Source organism: Taeniopygia guttata, chromosome 1A (assembly GCF_048771995.1).
Source record: "Taeniopygia guttata chromosome 1A, bTaeGut7.mat, whole genome shotgun sequence".
Lineage (NCBI taxonomy): Eukaryota > Metazoa > Chordata > Aves > Passeriformes > Estrildidae > Taeniopygia > Taeniopygia guttata.
This window is the reverse complement of record NC_133025.1, coordinates 59,149,589-59,171,364: the sequence shown is the minus strand read 5'-3', so window position 1 is coordinate 59,171,364 and position 21,776 is coordinate 59,149,589. Positions and strand designations below refer to the sequence as shown.

The window sequence follows — 21,776 nt, the reverse complement described above, 5'->3', positions numbered from 1 at the left end:
TAAACCCCTGAGATTTGGAAATAATCTGTCACTTGTGTTTGAGTGATACTACTTTCCAAAATAAAGGCTATATCTTGGGGGGTGGAGAATAGAACTCAAACTTCCTAAATTTGGTTTTACTGTTTTATAAAACGAACAAAAAAACCCCCTAAATACCTCCCTCCCCCAGATCATAAGGAAGCTCCGCGCAAACTGTCCAAGGTTCTAAAGAATGATGATGCCTCTAAGTGTGTTTCTTGTTGTTGGTGTGTGTTTTTAGCGAAAGCACTTTTTCATTAAATACTATGGCTTAGAGTAATGTCTGACACACAACAGATCACTGCATTTGTCAGTATTTTGTTCTGGGCCAGACTTAGGGTTTGAGGCAGAAGTTATATCAGAAGGTGCAGGACTGGATATGAGTAAATAAGGAAATCAAACTGTTGTCGTTGAATGCTTAGTGTTCTGATCCTGATAAATAGGTTTCTTTTTTTCTTCAGCTGACTTTCTGACCTCACTGCTATTAAGAATTAAAAAATGTTTGTTATCCAACTTGAAGCTGCTTTTTGCCGCTTGCTTGTTTTACTCTGAGGTTGTTTTGTGGGAGGGTTGAATTAAGAATTAGGGCTTTGAGGGCACAGAGTAGAAGAAGAGACATGACTGTAAATACAAAACCCCCCCACATTTTTTATTCAAGTATTTTCTTCATGATACTTCTCTGTCTTTAAGATTTTAGTTCTCAGTGCTCAGTCTAGTGAACATTTGTGTTTTGGAAGCGGACGGGTAACTTGGCATTCCCTTCCTGCTTCTTGAAGATGCAGAGTTGAGTCGCTTACTGCATTATTTTTGCTTTGCAGCTGTTCACCGATGGAATCACCAATAAGTTGATTGGCTGCTACGTGGATGACACGACAGACGATGTGGTTCTGGTTCGGATCTACGGGAACAAGACGGAGCTGCTGGTGGACCGGGACGAGGAGGTGAAGAGTTTCCGAGTGCTGCAGGCCCACGGCTGTGCACCGCAGCTCTACTGCACCTTCAACAATGGCCTGTGCTACGAGTTCATGCAGGGAGAAGCCCTAGATCCAGAGCATGTGTGCAATCCAGACATCTTCAGGTAAGCTTTTAAACCCTTTAAAAAAAAATCTCATTTTTTCATTGTGCATTTATGAAGTTCTGCCTGGCCTGAAGGACTTTGAGTTAGTTGAGTTTGAGCAGAAAATGTGTATTTCTGTAAGGCTGCACTAAACTGTTGCTCATACTGCCTTAGTTATGGTATTTCAGTTCTGAACAATGATTGCTGATGCCTCCACAGAGCACTGTATTCATTAAAGATCTGGTTATTGTGTTTAACACTTGCAAATCACCATTAAAGGTCATTGAATGTGGTGGAGTTGTAGGGGGGCTGGACTTGGTTAAAGTACTTCCAACTGTTTCCAAGACATTCTTTTTGTGAATAGATACCAGAAAGTTCCACTGAGAAATGATTTTTTTAAACTGTCAGCAGTGAACAGAAAGTGCTGATGTTGCAAGATTTTAGTTTTTCATGTGTGCGCTGAAATGTATTTGCCTAAAAATAGCAGATAATTTGAATCAATACTTGGAAAAATAAGCAAGAGTAGACTGTAAATGCAGGTGAAGTTTGTGTGCTGTAACTGAACTCCAATCCTTCCTCCTCTCTTTACACGGGTAGTTATCCTAATGGACTTCTGAGTCTTGAAATGTGCTACCCTACCCTATGGCTTGTTTAAAGCCTCTTTGAATTCCCGAGCTGTATTTTTTAGAATTTTTCAGTTAAATAGAATACTAATTTCATTTTAATTTTTTTTAGACTCATTGCTAGACAGCTTGCTAAAATCCATACTATTCATGCACACAATGGATGGATCCCTAAATCCAATTTGTGGCTGAAAATGGGGAAATACTTCTCTCTCATACCCACAGAATTTGCAGATGAGGAAGTAAATAAAAGGTGGGTATTTAATCATGTTCTTTCCCGACTTTGCATTCCTTCTGCTGGATTCTGTGTTTGTACAATATCATCAGGCTTCATATTGCTCAGAAGGCAGACTCCAGCTTAAAAATATTCTTCATGTGACTTTGAAATCATGGACACCCTTCTTGCTGCATTGTAATTAAAGAATGCTCTAGCAAAGTGTTTTTTCTTTTACAATGTCAAATTGTTAAGAAAACTGAGAACAGATGAGTAGGTAACGAAAATGTAGAGTACAAAATGGCCATTTAAGTGTATCCTGTGACTCGACTAAAACTTAATTTCCTCAGTATAGATACATATGGTACCTAATACTGTTGTGTATTCTTCTTGGAAAAAGTACTGGAATGTGAACAAAAAGTGAATTAATTCATGCAGTAATTCTTTTAATCTTTGCACCTTTAAAATGTGTGTGAATGTGTTCATGTTCTGCTCCTGATTCTTGGACTACTGTTGTGTTTACAGCACAGATAATCTTCAGAAAATTGTTTTCTGGGGAGGACAGAAAAAAAATGAATGCCATAATTTGGGAAGGAATAACCTGATTTGGGAGAGGGTCTGTTGAACTATTTACAGGAAGAATGTAGAGAAAAGTACTTTATTACAAATGCTTGCTATGGAACACAGAGTACTAAATGTTAACTCTGTTTCCTTATACCTGAAAAGGTTCTTAAATGACATTCCGAGTCCTCAAGTTCTTCAGGAAGAGATGGCCTGGATGAAGGAGAGGCTGTCAAATTTAGGATCACCAGTGGTGCTCTGTCACAACGACCTGTTGTGTAAGAATATTATTTACAACAAGAAAAGAGGTAGGTGTGAGTAGTGAGGGGCTTTGTGTGTGCTGTACTTGCATGTGCTGCATCAGTGGTGTTGTTTTACTGATTTGTTGAGGTGAAGTCACTTTGAGCTTTTGAGACCCAGTGTAATGGTAGTGATACCTATGCTTAATTAGCTAATTTTCTTCTGTATGCTACTTTATAGAGGAAGAAAATCAGTGCTCCTTGCTTTTCTTTAATGACCTCATGAATTTGTTCATCCCCAGCTTGCCTGTATGCCTGAGTTTCAAAGTACATAACTGAATGCTAATTTTGTTCTGGTTATATCAAGCTTTTAGGAAGAAAAGAAAATCATGCAAGTATAGAAAATAACATGAAAATGGTCTCCTGTAACATTTAGCTCTGGTCTGTGGGGAATACCTTTTTATAATGAAGAATCTTAATGATATTAACTACTACATTCAGTAGCTCAATTTGTTTTCTGCATGAGGTACACAGACGTCTTGAAAGATTTCTTTTGTAAATATGTGCTTTGTTAAAACAGTTGTAGGCAGCACACATCTGGGCAAAAATTAATTACAGTTTTGTTTCTGTTACTATAGAACAAGTATGTAACTTGTAGTTAATAAGATCTGTTAAAGCTTCCATATAAACCCACAGCTTACTGATTTTAGTGGTTTGGGGCTCAGTTACTAAGTGAATCAATCAGGAATTAAAGCAAACAAGGCAAACTTGTGACACCAAAATGGCCTCTGTGCAGTAACAATACACAATTTTCCTCCCATTACAAATACCTGAGCTCAGCTGAATGTGACTAATCAGATTAAGTTTTCCCTTGAAATAAGAATGGTGCATTCCTTCTAGTAGCTGTGTATTTTTGTGCCAGTTGAATAAGATTGTTGGTAAGTAAGTTATGTGCCTTAACTCCTAAAGAAAAAGAAGAACAAAATTAAGCTGGTGCTGGTTCTAGTATGAAAACTGGCTGTATGTGCCAGCACACTTCTGCATCATATTTGAATTCTGCATCATATCTGCATCACCATATGAACTGAGGAAATAAGCTCTTTTAGTGATGTGTATAGAAGTTTCCCTCTGAGTAATACCACCTTTGAAGGGAATTGCTTAAGTTATCTATGCCTATATGTGTAAATGCACCCTAAAAATGCTATTAGCATAAACTTTTAATTCTGTGAATTCAGCACCAAGCTTGAGAGGTTTTACTGAGTTTCAATGATGGATTATTGTTCTGCTTAAAAAGAGAAACGGGCGAAAGCATGAAAGTACTTGGTGTTGTGATATTGTAGTACCAAAACTAAATCTCTTTTACCATGGGGTTTTTTTTAGTGCTGAATTTACCTTGGGTTTTAGCATTCCAGAGAAGGCTCACTGAGATAAAAGTAATTTTTTTGGTTACTTTTTGTAGCAGAACCATACAACAAAAGAAAAAGATCTGAGGAATTCCTTTAAAAGCTTCCCTGTTGTGGTTGATAGGCTTGAAGCTCCTAATTGAAAAAAAAAAAAAAAAGCTTTTCTTTTTGTAAGCAGAATGGGTGGAAAAACAATGCCAATAGTGCATCCCTTGTGAGCAATCCTACAGTAACAAGTGTGTGAATGTTTAGAGTTTGGAGACTGGGTGGGGAGAGAGGGAGGTTTGTCAAGTACTTAGGCTTCAAGCAAGCTGTGAACAGCTGGGGGAAGCACTTGGAAATGTGAAGTAAATATATTATTAAACTTATGTTTGAACACTGTACATATACTGTGTTGTAAAATTTGTGCAATCTGGGTACAGCAGGGACCATTTTCATAGTAACCAAACCTCAATGCCAACTGTAGAAAGGATGGTTGTCATTTGGAAGCTGTTTTTTATAGCACACTTTTTACAGAGCATCAACAGGAAGCTCAGCTTTTAACTGCAAAGAAACATGCATAACTGGAATTGTGTTTAGCAGAGCAAAAGCTTTTCTTTGTATAAGAAAAATTTTGCAAGACCAGAAAATATAATCTTTTAAAAGATGAGCTTCACAAGGAATGGCATCAAATTGTCTGAAGGTAGTTGACAGCTTTGGTGAATGTGATATTCTGACTAAATTCACTTTTCCATCTGGAAAAGCTTCTGTGTATCCAAAAGACCTTGGTAACCCTAAACTGAAAACAAGAGAAAATTGATTTTCTAGATTAGCTACCTTATTTTTAATTTGTTCCTCACTAAAATTTGTGCAAAACCGGTAGTATTGTCTGGCTTTTCAGAAGCTGTCACAAAGAAAACCTACTTTATTTATTTTAGTAATACTGTATTTATACTTTTGTTTTTGAATGCTTAATTTGCACATTTACTTGTTGGGGGGATTTGTGGCAATTTGTTTAAGCTACAGACCATCAAGACATACTAGGACTTGTGTCCAATGCCGTATGAATAATTATGGCTTGTTCCTGAGCTTTGCCTTAGATTTGTCCTCTGCATTGAATTCACATTAAGTTTTCAGACTTGAAAGAAAAATCATAGTCATGCCACATACTGCTTCTAAGAAAAATCAGTCTCCTGTCCTTATTTATGAGCCTGGAAGAGCATGTTGAGTGTTAACTTCATTTAATGGAGTCTCACTCATCTGATTTGAATTTGTTCCTGCTGTGACTAAGAGAACTCTGCCTCTTGCTGTTTTGTTAATGTCCATTCTCAGTTACTCAGGATATGGAAATCTGCAAGTGGTACTTTACATAACTTATAATTATCACTGTCGTCTACCCTGTGAAGGATATAGTTCAGCACTTCACATTGTTTTTTATTGCGGTTTTGACATCACAAATATTCAAAATATGCTTGAGACTTGGTACTGCTTATTTATAGACCTTGTGCTCTGATGCTACTAAATGTCTTTGGTTTTTGTGGTTGTGTTTTGTTTTTTTCCGAGCATGAACTGGGAATTTCCAAAAGTACTTGCTATTTTAAGAGTGTTCAAATACTTGCTATTCAACAAGATCCAGCATCAGAGTGTTGTTCTGTTTCTATGTGTGCTCTTTTTGCATATATGAAAATCAGCTGGCAGGGAGTTGTGTGTAGGTAGATGGATAGTTTTGTTCTGTTTATCCCCTCTGTCTACCCAAAGTTTTCTATGATCCTTGGTAGGAGTTTGTGGGTGCTCAGTGCTTCTGAAGATGGAGGCATTTTTAAGGCTTCTGGTTTTGATCTAAAAACCTGTTTTGTTTTGTGGAGCTCTTTTGGGTATTTATAGCTAAAATGTTATTTGGGTGGGTGAGCTGTGTGAATTTAAGCATATTCCTAGCACAGATCCTTGTCTTTGGAGCTGTTTCCATGGGCTCAGTGGCTCACCTGGTGAGCAGGATGGGACAGAATTCAGGATACATCCTTCAGCTCTGGTAGCTACAGCCAAGACTTGGGCAGGGGAAGTGCTTTCCCTATGAAACCATTTAAAAGAAAAAGCAGCTAGGAAGAAAGGTGTCCTCCCCCTCCTACCTGTCAGATCCTGAGGAGATCCAGCAGATGCTTTGTTGATTGCTACCTGATCCATGTAAAAGTGCATTTCTGGGATATGGAATACAATGAATTCCATTCTGTATCTTCATGTGGTTTTTGTGGGGTATGTTGCATGTTGTCTGTCCTAGGACATGTCTGTAAAAAAGAAGTGTGTTTCAACTTGAACTATTCCACACTCAACATGCCTATTCTGTCAATAGCAGTAGCTTCTCCAGAGAGCTTGTTTTCAAATGTTCTCATTTCAATAAAGCATAAATACACTAAGACCAGTGTCTCTTGCTCTCAGGGATATTGATGGGATGTCCAATTTGTGGATACCTTTTAGAAACTTTGAAACAACAGTTACCTGCTAAACCAGTGGTGCAAGACATAGCTTTTAGAAGTGGCTTTCTCATATGAACTGCAGTAAATCTTAAAATACACTGATTATTTAAACAATGACTGCAAACTTTCTTCTGCTTTTTCTAAAGCAGGGTGAATATATGTATGTATACGTATGTCTATGTTGCACATTTTTGAAGCAGCAAACTTCAAAGCTTTTGCTTTCAGTTCCACAGAAAGAGCTGTGCATCTTTATTTTGAGCCTTTGTGCAAAAATTAGTTTAAAAGGTTGAGTTGCACAGTAGTATGAGTCTGCAATGGGTAAGTATAAATGCAAAGCTTTTTTCCTTTGAACTTTTGTCTTATCAAATACGAGTTTGCCAAGTTTTCTCCATCTGCTACCTCTGCGTATGTCCTTGTTCCTGCTTCATGAGGACAGTAACATATCTTGTTAGCTTCAATTTCTGCTTCTATGTAATATTCTTTATATCTGGAAGTAAGTTGTTTAAATGTAATTATGAATTCATGGTTGCACCTAGAGATGCTCTAGATGAAATCTGCTAATGAAAAATTTAAAGTATTTAAGTCCATATTTCACTAGCAGACTTTCACCTGCTGTGTTTGGATTTTAGGTAAGAAAGGAAGAAAGCAAACCTCTCAATACAAGCGATATTAAATGGCTGGGGGGCAGAAGGGGCTCAGGAGATCACTTGTGTAGCAGAACGTTAGCCAGGGGTAGGGAATTTAAGTGGTGTGTGGCTTTAGAGGTGTCTGTTGTGAAAAGCAGCACTGGAGAAGCAGTGGGAAGAGCAAGGCTGGGAATCTGCCGGTCAGGCAGAGCATAAGTTCATCAGTGACAGTAAGATCTTGCCTGTACTGCTGTAAGATTTGCTGCTTCAAAGCTCTAGAGAACTTCATTTTTTCCACTTCCAACAGCATTTCCTGGAAGGAGCTTGCCACTTTGCAGGGCTGTTGGTTTGTTAGAACCTAAAAGATTTAACATCATAACCTTGGCAAGCAAGCCTCTCTTTCAGTAGAAGTAAGGATGAACTCGGAGGATTTGTTTGTGACTAAGTGATTATATTTGTGTTGTAGAGTCGAATTTCCATTTTAAGTGCTTAGACAAAAAGATTTGTCCATCTGGCAAACGTAATTGTGTTAGGAGTTCAAGAAAGGCAAAGATGAACTGCACAGAAAAGAACATTTCTGATAAACTTCTGTGCTAACTCGGTCAGGACATTGGTGAAACTATTTTATTTGAGATGTACAATATTCCTAAATCTTAAGGAGTCAGTGTAGTAGGCACTTAAAATCCTTAGTCTAGGAAGTACATACATAATGTACTTAATTTTAACATTAAGTTATCTTTGTTTTCTTTTTAGCCTAGAGTTTTAAGTCATATTAATAGATTTTTCATTCTAATAGAGTGAATGTTTTTGTTAAATAATGCAGGTAGTGATAAAAAAAGAATATAGAGAGGAAGAAGGATGCAATGGTGAATATTACTCATTTCAGTATAGCAGTGAGAAATGTAAGGCTTTACTTTTTAATATTCTTGTGCAAACAGATTTTCTGTTAACCCATTGCTTCATTTTCTGTTTTTTCATAATTTTGCTTGTTTCCCTTAAAATACAAAAGCTCTAGGTTTACCTAATCCATTTTGTTTGCATTTTGACTTCTCTTGAACAGCTTCAATGCATTTTCCCCAGCTTCAGTACAGGTAAATACAATTAGGACACGTTTGGGGCTGTGTTTTGCTGCTTTATCAGCCCTTGTTTCCACAATGCTACATAGTTTAATGGCTTTGTGGACCTTATGGTTGTCTGATGGTTTCTTGAGACTAGTTGAATCCAGCTTAAAAAAACAACAGTTAAAAATAATCTTGCTTTGTAAGAGTAGTAAAGGAAACAGGAAGTGTCAGCGTACTGCAGTGTGTTAGTCCACTGTGACTGCACATTTGTGTGAGACTAAACAGGACTGTTATTTTTTAAGTTGGGGAGAAATTGATCTGCTATTTCTACATAAAGTTTAACGAAAGGTTGTGCTGCTGTACTTCTTATTTTGAGAGTAAGGGAGGCCCTCATGTGGTAGAAGTTAAAATTGAAATTCTCCTACTAAGACTTGAAGCAGAGAGAATTGTAAGCTCTAAATTTTAGAGCTTTGCTGAATGAATATTTACCCTTAAATAGCTCATATTGTATAAGTCATAGCCTTACCCTGAAATCTCTGAGTGCACACTGCTGGGTACAAGATGGGTCTGTGGCTTGTTTTCCCCAAAAATCTTCAAAGGATACCAAAGGATCAGGGCTGGTACTTGATTTGATCTGGACTCTAATATTGCTGCTGTTGTCTGTCACACAGGTGATGTGCAGTTCATAGACTATGAGTATTCTGGGTACAACTACCTGGCTTATGACATTGGAAATCACTTCAATGAATTTGCAGGTAAGAATTTGGTTTCTGAGGTAAGACTTGACTGGTTTTACTAAAAAATCCAACAAACTCATTCTTTTTTTTTTTTTGTTTGTGTATCCGGTTACATGCTTACAGCTGTCAGCTCAGAATGTGTTGGTGTCTCATTTTGCAGACCATTTGTGCCCTTCCTTTGCAGGTCTTCTAACTCAGAGATTGAAACATCATGTCCTAAGTTCTGGCAAAGTTAGATAAGTTCAGAACACACAGCTTTCACCACGTCCTTCTGTGAGGTGACACAGCAGATACAGCCCACTGTGGTGAAATAGTGTGGGTGGGTGTCACACTAGAGGTGCATGTGTTGACAATATTCTACACTATTCTGTGGGATTCCACAGTGCCAAAAGGCAGGATTATGTGGGTTTTGGTGGTTTTGAATGTGTGCACTAAGTACCTGGCCTGTCCTGAAATGAGAAGTAGAGGCTAAGACTATGTCATAGGGAAAAGGTGGGATTTTAGGAATATGGTGGTTTTAGATTAATTTATTAGCTAGTTCAAATTCTTTACAGCAAATGCCCATTCCAGTTAATCCATACGGGAGGAATTACCTCAGGTGTATGCTGTACTATTTCAGAGCATGGGCCAGCAGGGAAAACCTACATAATAATTAGAGCGGATGGAAAGCACACTGTGGTTAAGTGAAGAGCCATAATCTACCAGTTACTTCACAATGTTAAGTTTAAATAACTTAAAAAAAAAAAAGAAAAAAAATCAAAGTTTATGCTTGGTAATTTGAGTTGTGTAGTTGGTAATTTAAACATTTGGAAAGCAAGTTAAATTAATGAGACTTCATAAATTCACTGGGATGATAATGGAAGTGACCTGTGATCCAGGTTTGGGGCTCCTGGCAGATTCCCTATCGCTGGTGACTCAGCACCTTCAGTATAGGAAGAAAAATAGGATAAAAATGAGTCACGGGCTCCTAATTCTACCAATGCCCTGGGAAGGAGAGAGGCAGAGTCACAGTAAGTTTTCTTCAAATGGGGGCTCGGTGATAACTGGGTATGCATCTGGATTTGGCTTGAGATATTGTGGCATATGAGTCTCTTGTCCTACAAAATACATAATATTTTATCTATTTGTGAGGGTTTTTGTTTCATAAAGCAAATACTTTTTCTTAAGCTTTTTCTCAAAACCCAAGGTGTTGAATCCCAGCATAAAAGCAGACTACCTGGCTGAAAACATAAATTTGTAATGTGGAACACTCTGATTTCTATGTGGGAACTTGCTGACAGCATGTAATTTAAGGTGAGGTAAAAGTAAAATTGTGGTTATTTGTTCACATCAATCTGTGCCTGTGTGTTGGGGTGGGAAAGAGCACAGTAATGGACTACTAGTGGTAGTACTAAAGGGTTTCTCGTGGTTTTTCTATGTAACATTAGGTTCTGATAGTATTCTTGTCTTTTTCCTAGGAGTGAATGAGGTAGACTACAGCCTTTATCCCAACAGAAAATTGCAGGAGCAATGGCTGAGATCTTACCTTGAGGCCTACAAAGAATATAAAGGATTTGGCACAGTAGTCAGTGGAAAAGAAGTTGAAGTTCTGTATGTCCAAGTCAATCAGTTTGCACTGGTCAGTATCAAACACTTGATTAAAATGTTTTAAACTATGCAGAGAAACCTGATACTCTGCAAACAAATGTAGTTGCTATTTTCTTGAATTTGAACGTAGTGGCATGTAAAGAAAACTGCCATGAGAAATAAAACTTTGCTCTTCTATGGAAACTTGCTTCTCTGTTGCATATTAAATGCTCATTATAGAATATTCCTAGTGAAGGAGGCACATTCAGAGAATGAGGAGATGAGCTTTGAGTGAGGATTTCTGTTGTCTGTTTATCTGCCTGGCAAGTTTAAGTTGGCCTCAGCTTATGGGGAGTCTTTGTTGAACTTTTGCTTGTAATGGTAAGAAGACAGAAGAACAAGGTAGTGCTTCATGAAGACATATAAGCCTTAAAAGTATTTTTAAAAATAAGATGATAACATTCTGTTAAACTAGAACATATGGATATTATTTATTTTTTCTTTTGCAGATAAATAGGTCACTCTAGAGTCTCTTGCTGATCTTGTTTTGCCTAGATGATGTGACAGGAAATGTTACAGCAAAAGTGCTTGTATGTTTTTTTTCTTCTGAAGAATAACATTCCCAGCTATTTGTAGGAGGAATAAGGCTAAAGTAGTCACTTCGGCCTTATTTTAGTCCTCTTCCCTACTAATTCAAGCACAGCACTGTTACTGTAATGCCCTGAGTTTTCTGGCAAAAGCTACTGGCTGCAGTGAGGAAGTAGAGTTAACAGGAAGCTGATTATTAAACAAGCTTTAAAAACAACGGCTTGTGTGCTACTATTCTTTTAGAATGTTAGTTGTTACTGTTAAATTCAGCTGGCCCATTCATTTAGGAAAGTTAGAGCTGCAGTTTAGCAGGCTGGTGGTCTGTTTGAAAATCAATAGCACCCTTTTGTCAGTTTCAAACAATGGCCATAGTAACGTTTAAGAGGATGGAGTTGTGTTTAGAGGCCTGTGTTTACAGGTCGGGACTTGCCTTCCTGTTCCTGACTAGTCTTCCTGTGATTCACAAACAGCGTGTGATTCTTGTGTCAGTTCATGTGGGAAGCTTTGGTAAGGGAAAACTTGACATAAATCATAGATGTTGATGTAAAATGATGAACTGCAGCTCTCTGGCCAAGTTATCTGAACCAGAGGTACAGGATTCATGTGGGCACAGATCAGTTGCTGTTTTGAGGTGTTTTCAGTTGTGTCCATGGATGTCTACTAAATTCCTGGTCGAGTGTAACATGCAAGCTTCAGGAAGCCATTTAGGTAAGTAATATGAGCAGTCATTTACTGAAGTTCAAAGTCTGTTCAGAAGTGTCTTCCACAAGGACACTGTCAAGCTCATGGCCATCACTTGTTTCATTTCGAAGTGTATTAACATTGTATAATTCATATGATCCATACTTCCAATCTGCTAGTGAGCAGAGGCCTCCACACTGCTGCTCTGGACTCCTAATGGAGTCAGATGGAACAGATGAGAAATTTGTGTAAATGCTGGTGAATTAGAGCTTTTCTTAAAGCATTGCATCTCTCTTTGTCAAAGCCGGGAGTGAAAGTGAGTGTAATTATACAGGTCTAAGGGTGGAATTGAAAATTGAAAAGGAATTTCCTGTTTGCACTGGAGCTCAGTACATGAGAATAATAGAAGTTTACAACAGTAGAGGTGGTGGTTACATTTTTGAGCATTTTTAAGCATGGTGTATATATAGTCATACAACAATCTACTTAATAGGTGATAGTTTATAAATGGAACATTGTTCCTCTTGAAAAGCAGCAATCAGTTGCTGCTTTCAACACGGGGAGGGAGTTAGACTCCAATGAATTTCCTTGTCTGGTTGTGAGTAATTAATTCTGTAATACTGCTCATAAATGTCTTTGGTAAAGAGTGATCAAGTAATTTCACAAAAAGATTGGGGTTTGAGTGTTCTCTTACAGATTTTTTGTCTCTGTGAGAATATGTTTACATGTTAGATTTAAGATAAGGTTAATTTTTTGCTGGTAAATTTTTTTCTTTCAGGCTTCACACTTCTTTTGGGGATTGTGGGCTCTCATTCAAGCCAAATATTCCACCATTGATTTTGATTTTCTAGGGTAAGTATGCTTGCTGTGTACAATCATGGAGTACTACATGGTGGAAGGGACTTGTGGGGCTTTACATTTAGTCCAACACCCCAGCTATGAGAAACTCTGATCTGAGCAACACACCTGACCTCTGTGATCATACAAGAAAACCCTTCATTTGTAAGGGAAAACAAGGCAGTAAAAGCTGTCTTTTTTCTTTCCAGAACAAAAACCAGTGTTTTTTGTTGTGGAAAGTTCTCTAATTATGTACCCCTGGGCTAAAACACATGGTTTACAAGGCAAGGGACTTAATGTTTTTGGGTATCAAGTGTTTTTTGCTGCAGAGACAAAGGCATAAAAGCCAAGTTGGTCAGTGAGGTGTGCTATCTATCAGATGCAAGATCTACATTTCCAACAGTGCGAGTCAAAGATATAGTACAAAAGAGCTTGATTACTTATTGCATGGAATGTTGATCCTGGAAGTTGCTATTCTTGTTTTAAAGACTCTTTCTACTACCAATGAATGTTAAGTTCTGTTTCAGGTAGATACCTGTGTCTTCGGCCTTTTTAAAAAGATCTTTCATGGCAGCAAACAGAGGAATTAATTTCTTCTTTGGGCTTTGGGGATTGAGCAAAGTGATAAAATTCATCATTTTACCTGGCAGAAGGTCCCACTTGAGGATTTTTTGCACTGCCTAAGCCAGTTTTCTGGGCTGTATAATGTCATTTTTGTGAGTAACACCAATGTGGGTTCCCGATTGTCTCATGCCGCAGTACCGGGCAGTCACCGCTAGATGGAGAGAAAACACCAGTGACAAGCCCAAAAACGTGTCAACTTTGACACTTCTGTTTTAATCATCAGGATCAAATTTCTGTGGCATTGCAGTTGTTGGACTGTCCATTAAGAACAGTTAAATCCCTACCTTTGATAATCCTGGAAGCAGCAGGCAAGCTGGGACTGGGGGGTGGCGGAGAAGAAATTCTGTAGGGTCATTGCCCTGTTCTTAATTTCTTCCTTTGGCAGCTGCTAAGAGTCAATTTGGGAAACAGGGTGCTGGGGTCAGTGGAATTTTGACTAGTCCTACTTAGCATGGCTGTTGTCATGTGAAGAGTTAGCTGTTCCTAACCTGGATTGTCTCTCTCTCTCCCTTTGACCAGGTATGCAATTGTTCGGTTTAACCAGTATTTCAAAATGAAATTGGAGGTCATGACATTAACTCTTCCTGAGTAATGAAGAGGAGGACACTTACCAAGTGGATAGACAACCCCTGAATCTTTTCTAAGAAAGAGATACTGGAAAAAAAAAAAAACAAACTGCTAAACTTTTATTGAAGTGCTGTAATGCTCACTTGGTGGTTCTTGCTTTATAAATAATGCCTCTAGACAGTCCTTCAATGTTAAATTTATTATGAAGAACATATGTACTGCTGTTGATATAAAACGGATTAGAAACTTGCTAAATCTATAAAAAAATGTAGAAATGGCAATTTAATCATTCTTTGTAATTTAACATATGTTATATGTGAATTATTTATTATATGTTTAACATGATTCTGTTGCTGTTTTCATCAGTTTGTGTTAAAGTTGGGTGCAGACAGTGAAGTTGTTCCAAAGGATTAGTTTAACAACTTATTTTATTGAAGTTGCATTCACTTATGCTAAAGAAGACATGTCAGAGACAATTCTTCTTTTAGAGGCCTACGAGCAAAATGAGTAACAATAGACTTGTGAGATCTCTAGTGTGGTATAGCTAGGGAGAACGGTTAGAGTGATCTTTATTTTTTCCCCTGCTTCTTTTTTTTAAAGGTAGCTTTCCATACAATGGTACTTTTCTTTTGCACAATAATCAAGCAGCTTGTTGAAATGATAAATACCATTTTGATATTTTTTCATCTGGATTGGGCTGTAGAAATGTTCAAGTTCTGTGACCACAAGATTCTCTGAGGATATTGTACCAACCGCTAGTGTTGGGCAGACAGCCTGCTGTCCCCAACTTCCCTGGGAAAGCTGCTTGTTTATTACGTGTACTCTTAAAATCAAAAGACCACTATTCCAAATCTTTCTTCCTTTTTGCAGCTTGGTTCTGGATTTGAACACTATTCTGGTGTCTGTATCTGCTGTGCTTCAGTGGCAGAATGGACTGTTGGACCCGAGATAGGAGAGCAGAGGTCCTGAGGCACTGGGGAGCAAGACACAGGTTTACAGCTCCTGTATCAAGGACAACTTTCTGCTTTGTCCCTTATAACCTTGGACTCTGAAGTCTTAACCTGGTCCTGTAGTTGTGCAAATTCTGGTGTGTCTGGTGGTTCTTTCCTTTTTCTGTCAGCAGATTGCTTTTCAAAGCCTCCATTTTGAAGGACAGTATGGAAAAGTGTATGACTTTGGCAGTGAGGCTTTGATCATCTCACACACTTTATTTCTTAAAGCTATTATACCAAGAATGGTCTGGATTACAAAATGTTAACCGAAAAGAAAATGTTTACCTAATGGAACAATGCATAAGTTTGTGTGGAAAAGAGGCTTTAACTGTGAAAGGAGGGTGGGGTTGGGAGGCAGGAGATAGGAAGGAACCCACAGCAGAAAACTCAAGCCCAGCAATGTGGTCTGGAGCTAGGCAGGCATGAACTTGACTCTGATGATACTCTGAAAAACTTTGCACTTTGGTCACATAAGTGCCCACATGTACAAAGTCTGTGCATGTGCACGAGCACATGCAAACACAAACTTACGTGGGGAGCCTGTTGTACAGACTCCAGCAAAGAAATTTTTTCAAAATTGCTTTATGGCACATGGCAGTATGTGTATGTGTGTATAGCATGTGTACACGTACATGCACATGTGCTTTACAAAAGCTTGGAGTGATTCAGGACGAAGAAAACTCATGTGAATGAAAAATCTTCACCAATAAACACCATTTCCAATGGTATTCTGTTGTTTTACAAAAGCCCCGCTTAGGGTTTGTTTTTCCTCTTGTTTATATTAATCTGTGAATGTTTTTATTTTATTTTTATTCAGTCAAAACCTTAAAAATCTTTATACAAATGGGAGAGCTGGGATTATTTTGTAACTTGAAATGAGGTAACCATTTTCATTAGCTGGAGGCTACTATACTGGACAAACTCTCTTTGATTTGAAACAAATAGCTTAAATAGACATAATTTACTTTGTAGCAGTTATCAAGGATGTTGCTAGAGCTCATGAAGGCACTGAATTCCTTAATCTTCTGTGCTTTCTCCCTGTGGACTTTATTGACATTGATGAATAATACCCTGCTGTCTCATATTTCCTTTAAGTTCACCAAAATGTCCTTGGAACTAAGATTGCTAAAGATTTTTGAACTCTTTGTTACTATCTTCTTCCAAGCAGTGGCTTTATTTCTGACAGTGTTGCTTTGTATTATGAAATATTTTAAAAGAAGTCTGTGAAGTTAATTTGGTCTTGGGAAATCCAACAGCTGACAGATCCTCAGTTTCTCAATGGCTGGCAAAACACATTCCCATGTCAGGTACCAGTACTACTTAGATTTGGAGTTACTGTAATTTTTGTGAGTAGTATTTTGTTTGTATAGCTCAAGTAGCAATAACTGCAGGAGTGGAAGTTTGCTTCCACAGAACCAAAGCTTTTCCTGAGTGCAGCTCAGTTGCATCCTTGTGGAGTGAATCCTATGAAAGCACTTTGAAGCAGGTAGCAAATAGTCCAAGCTTTTCCTGAGCTACTTTGAAGGAGCACAAGGACTGTCACAGGTTAGTGGTTGACTTTGCAGTACTGGTCAAGGCATTAAGTTTGCACCTTTGAATTCACTTCAGCACTGCTCTGCATCAGTTTTCTCTCGAGAGAAGTGCAGGTTAAATCCATTTGTGATCAGCTCTGAGGAAATACTGTAAAGCATCTCCCAAAATGAAATACCATTTGTCTTGAGCCTCATTCTACACCCGTTTGAGCCAGTAGCACGTGGATATCCTGAGGAATATCTGCAGATGCATTAAGTTGGAAGTAGTAATTTGCATTGCAGATGGTAAAGTAGCTTGAAACTGTGAATACAGGACATCTGAATGTAAATTAGGTATAGAAAACATGTACTTGTTTCACTTAATTTATCTTGGTCTCTGTAGTAGCAACATGAAGATATTGGAAGGAGGACAAAAAATGACTGAGCTCTAGAAACATCCTATAGTAGTTTTGACTGTGACTTGCCAAGAACTCTGTTGCCTTTGTTAAGCTAAGGGCATGAATGCCAAAATTAATAATTCTTGGTGTAGTTAGAGCTATATTGTCAATATGAAGAGGATCATTAATCTGGGCATTCTTGCAGAAATAGCATCAAGTCAATAGATTGTAGTGGCCTGGTTGCTTTTGTAAAGCAGAATAGTGTGATTTTTTTCCCTTCTCATTTCTGCAGTCAGATCTGGCTAATCCAGACTTAATTTCTTAGGTCACTCAAGCACTAAAGATTTCTGAATGGTCACTAGTCTCCTGTCACGTATTTTTATGTACTGTCATTGACACTTGTTGATTTGCATTTTAAAAGGATGTGAAATTCGCATTAACCAGGTCTGACTGTACTTGTATATACAGCAGTGTAAATAACCATTTGTAAATTACTGTGAATTGTACTCTATCTTGCATTTATGGACTTGTGTATTCTCTCCTGTTTTGTAGAAATCTTGTTGTAAAGAAGAAATTTAACTCTGTATGCAGACTTCTTTTGTTAAATTGATTTATAACGTAGCATAATACTTTCATGTTAACATGTCCCATTTATAGCCTTGGACACCCAGTGTCTTTTTTTCCCCCATTAGCTTTTTTGAAATCTTGCTTTTGGGAATGATTCTGGGAATAAAGAGGTTTATGCAGTACTTAGATTAAGAGAAAATCTGTTCTAATAGTAGGGCAAACCATGTGTCAGAGGTATATGCAGTACCAGTGGGATAGGGAAAGCTGTTAAAATTGTTTCTTTAAACTTCTAACCATTTCCTATATGTTCTTGAGTGCTGTTGACTTCTAAACGAAGGGTGTTGGATTGAAGCACTGCTGAAGTGTGTGCTCCCATGGGGACACTGATTGAGGTTGCTGTGCTAGAGTCCCTTGAATGCTTTTGGTGGATATAGCCTTCTAATATTCACCAAATAATTATAAAACTTCTAATAGGATTAGTTGCTAACTTGTAAGTGCTTATACTGAATGCCCAAATCACTCATAGAGTTCTGTGAATTAACTTACCTCAAGATTAGAACTATTGGTACCCCTTTAGAGTATTTAAATCTTATAGATGAGGTATTTTCCCTGTATGTAATTCCCTCCCCTTCCTCCTTGTGCCCAAATCCTATTTCTTTTAGCATAAACATGAATCTAAAATCTTCTTTTCCATACTTGGCTTATCACTATTTTCTTTTGCACTAAACTTACATTCTACTTTGTCAGTGCATGACTTCTCATCGGATTTTTTTTTGTGTAAGAAGTCTCTTTCTGAAGAGGCCTTTAACCTTGGAAACAGACATATGAAGGTTAGTTTTTTTTCATTACTGTTGCTTTCCATTGTCTGTTATGAACTCCACAGTGTCCTTCAATCTCTTAGTTTATTCTTCTCACTGGTGTGTTGAATACCTCGGCTGGAAAATTCTGGTTTGCAAATCTAGTTCTCCATCTGACAAATTGACCTTGATGCAATTTGTACAACCTCTCAGCCTTACCTGTGGTTAACACTTGAGGTTACAAAGGTCCTGGGAAGTGAGTTTATCCAAGAAGTGCTAGTCAAGAGGTGGGATGGGCTTTGATAAGTGTAAGTAAAAGGAAGTCACTCACTTGGAATCTCAAGTTTTTGCTGTAGCAAGGTATTGAATATGTTTGTTTACTCTCATGGTTTAAGGACAAGAGCAAATTATAAAGGGTAAAGTTTGTTTCAGAATGAAGCTCAGATTTTTTAAAAGCCTTTGGTAGGTAACAGAAGCTTCCAAATACTCTGTTGTTACTCATACCAAAAGAAATCTTAAAATTGGGTAACTTAAATAAATTGGGTAAATTAAATAAAACTTTGTTCGAAACCGCAGTGATGCTATAATCTCTTATTTGGGGCAGTCCTTGTTCTAGTTAGAGCAGGTTGAGCATTTCTCACGTGTCTGTTTTAGGTGCTTGTGTGTTCCTTGTTTTCATGGTTTTTTGCTATTTGTTGTGTGTTAAGATTGCTAAACTGCTGCACTTGGCAACTATCTACTGTCATCTTCCACACCCAGCAGGTTGTAATTGTGGTAGTGAAGCAGAAAGCATTTTTTCAGACCTTAAGGGAAATGCAAGGCTGATGTGGAGCAGTCTTGCAGATTATTTTTCCTCCCTCTTTATGACTGTGAGTGGCAAACTGATTGTTTTCAACAGCTATGAAAGACAGACCTTTGAACTTGTGCAAAGTAGATGTTCTGTTAACCAGAAATAGGATCTTTAGGAAAGGGGCTCTCAACAGTGAGAAATCACACCATTCCAGATGGAATGTGTTGGATTAAACCAGACTTTGTGGCTTAGAGACCTTCAGTGGGAAAGAAAATGTGTGAAATGTTTGCACAGGCTGGTTGTAAGGAGGTGCGCCATCCAGGTGAAGTGCTGACACCCTGGATAAGGCATTGTTTTATTTTTAAAATGTTTTTAAGTGTCTTTTACAGTTGATCTGGTCTGTAGAGATTATATAATTAGGAAACTGGTCAACCTGGGGAGAGAGGGAAGAGACTGTTAAAAAATAATTTATAAAAAAGGAAGAACCTTTGTAGCTGATTAGTTTGCAAGACATTGTGTTTTGGGCTTTTCTGTGTATTTAATAGTGTGGACGGTGCTCTGCACCAAATTCTTTCATAAAGGGTTTTATTACTCTTGGGAAATGTCAGAAAACTGACTGGCATGGTCCTGAAGACCACTGGGACCTTAGATGGCCAGACTTGACCAGATGACCAAATTTTTGGTTCAAGGTTTCACACTCTGTTTCTGCAGCCTTCTAAAGTTGTCAAGCTGCTATCACAGTTTTCCTGTGCTGTAGAATTTAGTTCATGGACTTCCCCAGTGTCTTTGATTTGGTGTTTATAGAGAGATGACACAGAGGGAAACTTCATGGAAATGAAAAGAAAAGAAAAACAAGTTACTTGAAATCTAGCAAGCAGCACTAAATGCGGAAATAAATTCAGGTGCTGCGCCAGCCTATTTTTGTGGCATTGCAACAGTGTTTTTCCTCTATTAAGTGCTTTTGGGTTTTTTCCCCACATAGAGACCCAAAAGCAAAATGCAAGGTGAAAGAGACCTTGGAAGAGAAACATAAAAAATATCGTATAAAATGGATAAAATACATCATGAACTGGAGAAAAAGCATGTGTTTCAAAATTTTTGGTAGTAGCAATTCCTAAGTGTTATCAGAAAATAAGTGTCCAGCCTTCAGTGTGTGAGTTTTTATTTTGTAGCAAGTTTCCATTTACCATTTTGTATCATAGTGGTAGTTATGCTGCTGCTTTGTACACAAGTGCTTGGAAAATGTACCCAGTCTTTCTGAGGTGTGACTTCAAGTTAAAGCCATTGGTTCTGAGCCTCTTCACTAAAACCCTCTGAACACTTGCAGACACAGGGCCACAGCATATTAGGAATATATTCTGGTTTGTGCCATTCTCTTGGTTACTGCGGGTTTTTCAGTGTTCTTTTAAACACAAGTCCACTCGTGTCCTGTGAGTAAACTAAGCTCAGTTTATAAAAGAGCCTTTGTCATCCCCCAAAAGAGTCCCCATGCCTCTTGTGTGTTGTGGTGTTTAGGTGCATCATTTATTCATTGGAGTGAATTGTATTTCTTTTGAGCTAAATGTGATTGAAACTATTCTAAGGCCTTCTACCACTGATTAAATGAAGTAATGTACCTTTCAAAGAGATTTATATTGTGTAAATAATTTCAAACCGCAACAATAAAGTTGGTTTCTAATGGCGCTGTTGGTATGTATTGTGATGATTTTGCTTTCCCCAGGTTTGAGAACTCTTGGTACAGAATAGTCAAGAGTTCTTAAAGGGTTTTGACTTGTGTCCAAATGCATGCCTCTCCATGGGATTGACAATGCAGCTAAAAATAAATATTTTGAGCTAGAGTTTGGCTTGCACCAAGTTAATTGTTAACAGTTTTGCATGTTCAACAGACGTGGTCATTGTCTGCTGAAATTCAATGTGAGAGACAGGAATTAGATGGAACATGGCTGTCAGGAGGGATCATTCCCACTGAGGAAAAGGAGAAAAGCATGCAAAGTTAGGGCTGCACTGGAGTTTAATTTTTGCCTCATAAGTGCTGTTTTACCTCTGGGGTAGGTTTTTATAAGCTGAGCCCTAATGCTGAAGATAAAGTCTGCATCCAGTGCCAGTGGCACTGGGTTGGATACTTGCTTGTGGATCAGCTGGAATGCACTCAAGGCCAGGCTGGATGGGGCTCTGAGCAACTTGGGATGGTAGAAAGTGTCCCTGCCTGTGGCAGGGAGTTGGAACTGGATGATCTTCTAGGATTCCTTCAAACCTCCTGTGCTTTCAATTTAATAGGAGACACTCGGAGTGTGACTGGGTTTCTGGGGTTACTATCCCTACTGAATTGCTGCTTAGAGCCCAGAGATGGGTGTTCCTCTGGCATCCACTGCTCAGATCCTCAGAGTTCCACAGGGAGGGCTAAGCTGTGGCTAATCATTGTTCACTGTTGTAGTTGCAGTGTAAAGGAGATCTGCATTGGTGAATTAATCCAAGGTAACCTGCAATCTTTCTTTTCTTTCCTAAGTAAAAATCCCTCATTCACAGTTTGGCCTGAAAATTCAGAGTAAACTCAGACTGAGATTAAAGTTGTCCATGGGAAGTAATGAAGAGATTTTTTGAGGCCAACCCATAAAATATGGTACTGAGTAAGTTATTAATTCTTCTTTAGATAAAGAGCAAAGTACAGACATAAAAGAGGAGGGAAAACAATGGCATGTGTAGTGGACTCCAATGCCTAGCATGTTTAAATGTCCGCTGTATAAAGTATGCACTCCTAGGAGTTTTCCTGAGTGGATTCAAAATAGCACATTTAGCCTTAATAACAACACAAAGCTGAATTGAGTTATTTAGGATGTATATATGATTATAGGTTAATATATTTGACATG

At 38.1% G+C, this 21,776-nt stretch overlaps 1 protein-coding gene across 1 annotated transcript in view; it reads left to right on the top strand.

The window, feature by feature from the left end:
- ETNK1 (ethanolamine kinase 1) overlaps nt 1-20,589 on the top strand; it is a 29,419-nt gene extending 8,830 nt beyond the window's left edge. The window contains exons 2-8 of the mRNA XM_030263359.4: nt 837-1,096; nt 1,811-1,951; nt 2,639-2,781; nt 8,924-9,007; nt 10,447-10,607; nt 12,603-12,676; nt 13,805-20,589. Coding sequence (XP_030119219.1) covers nt 837-1,096; nt 1,811-1,951; nt 2,639-2,781; nt 8,924-9,007; nt 10,447-10,607; nt 12,603-12,676; nt 13,805-13,877 — 936 coding nt within the window. The 3' untranslated portion in view covers nt 13,878-20,589. The remainder of the gene's footprint in view (nt 1-836; nt 1,097-1,810; nt 1,952-2,638; nt 2,782-8,923; nt 9,008-10,446; nt 10,608-12,602; nt 12,677-13,804) is intronic.
- Nucleotides 20,590-21,776: the final 1,187 nt, after the last annotated feature.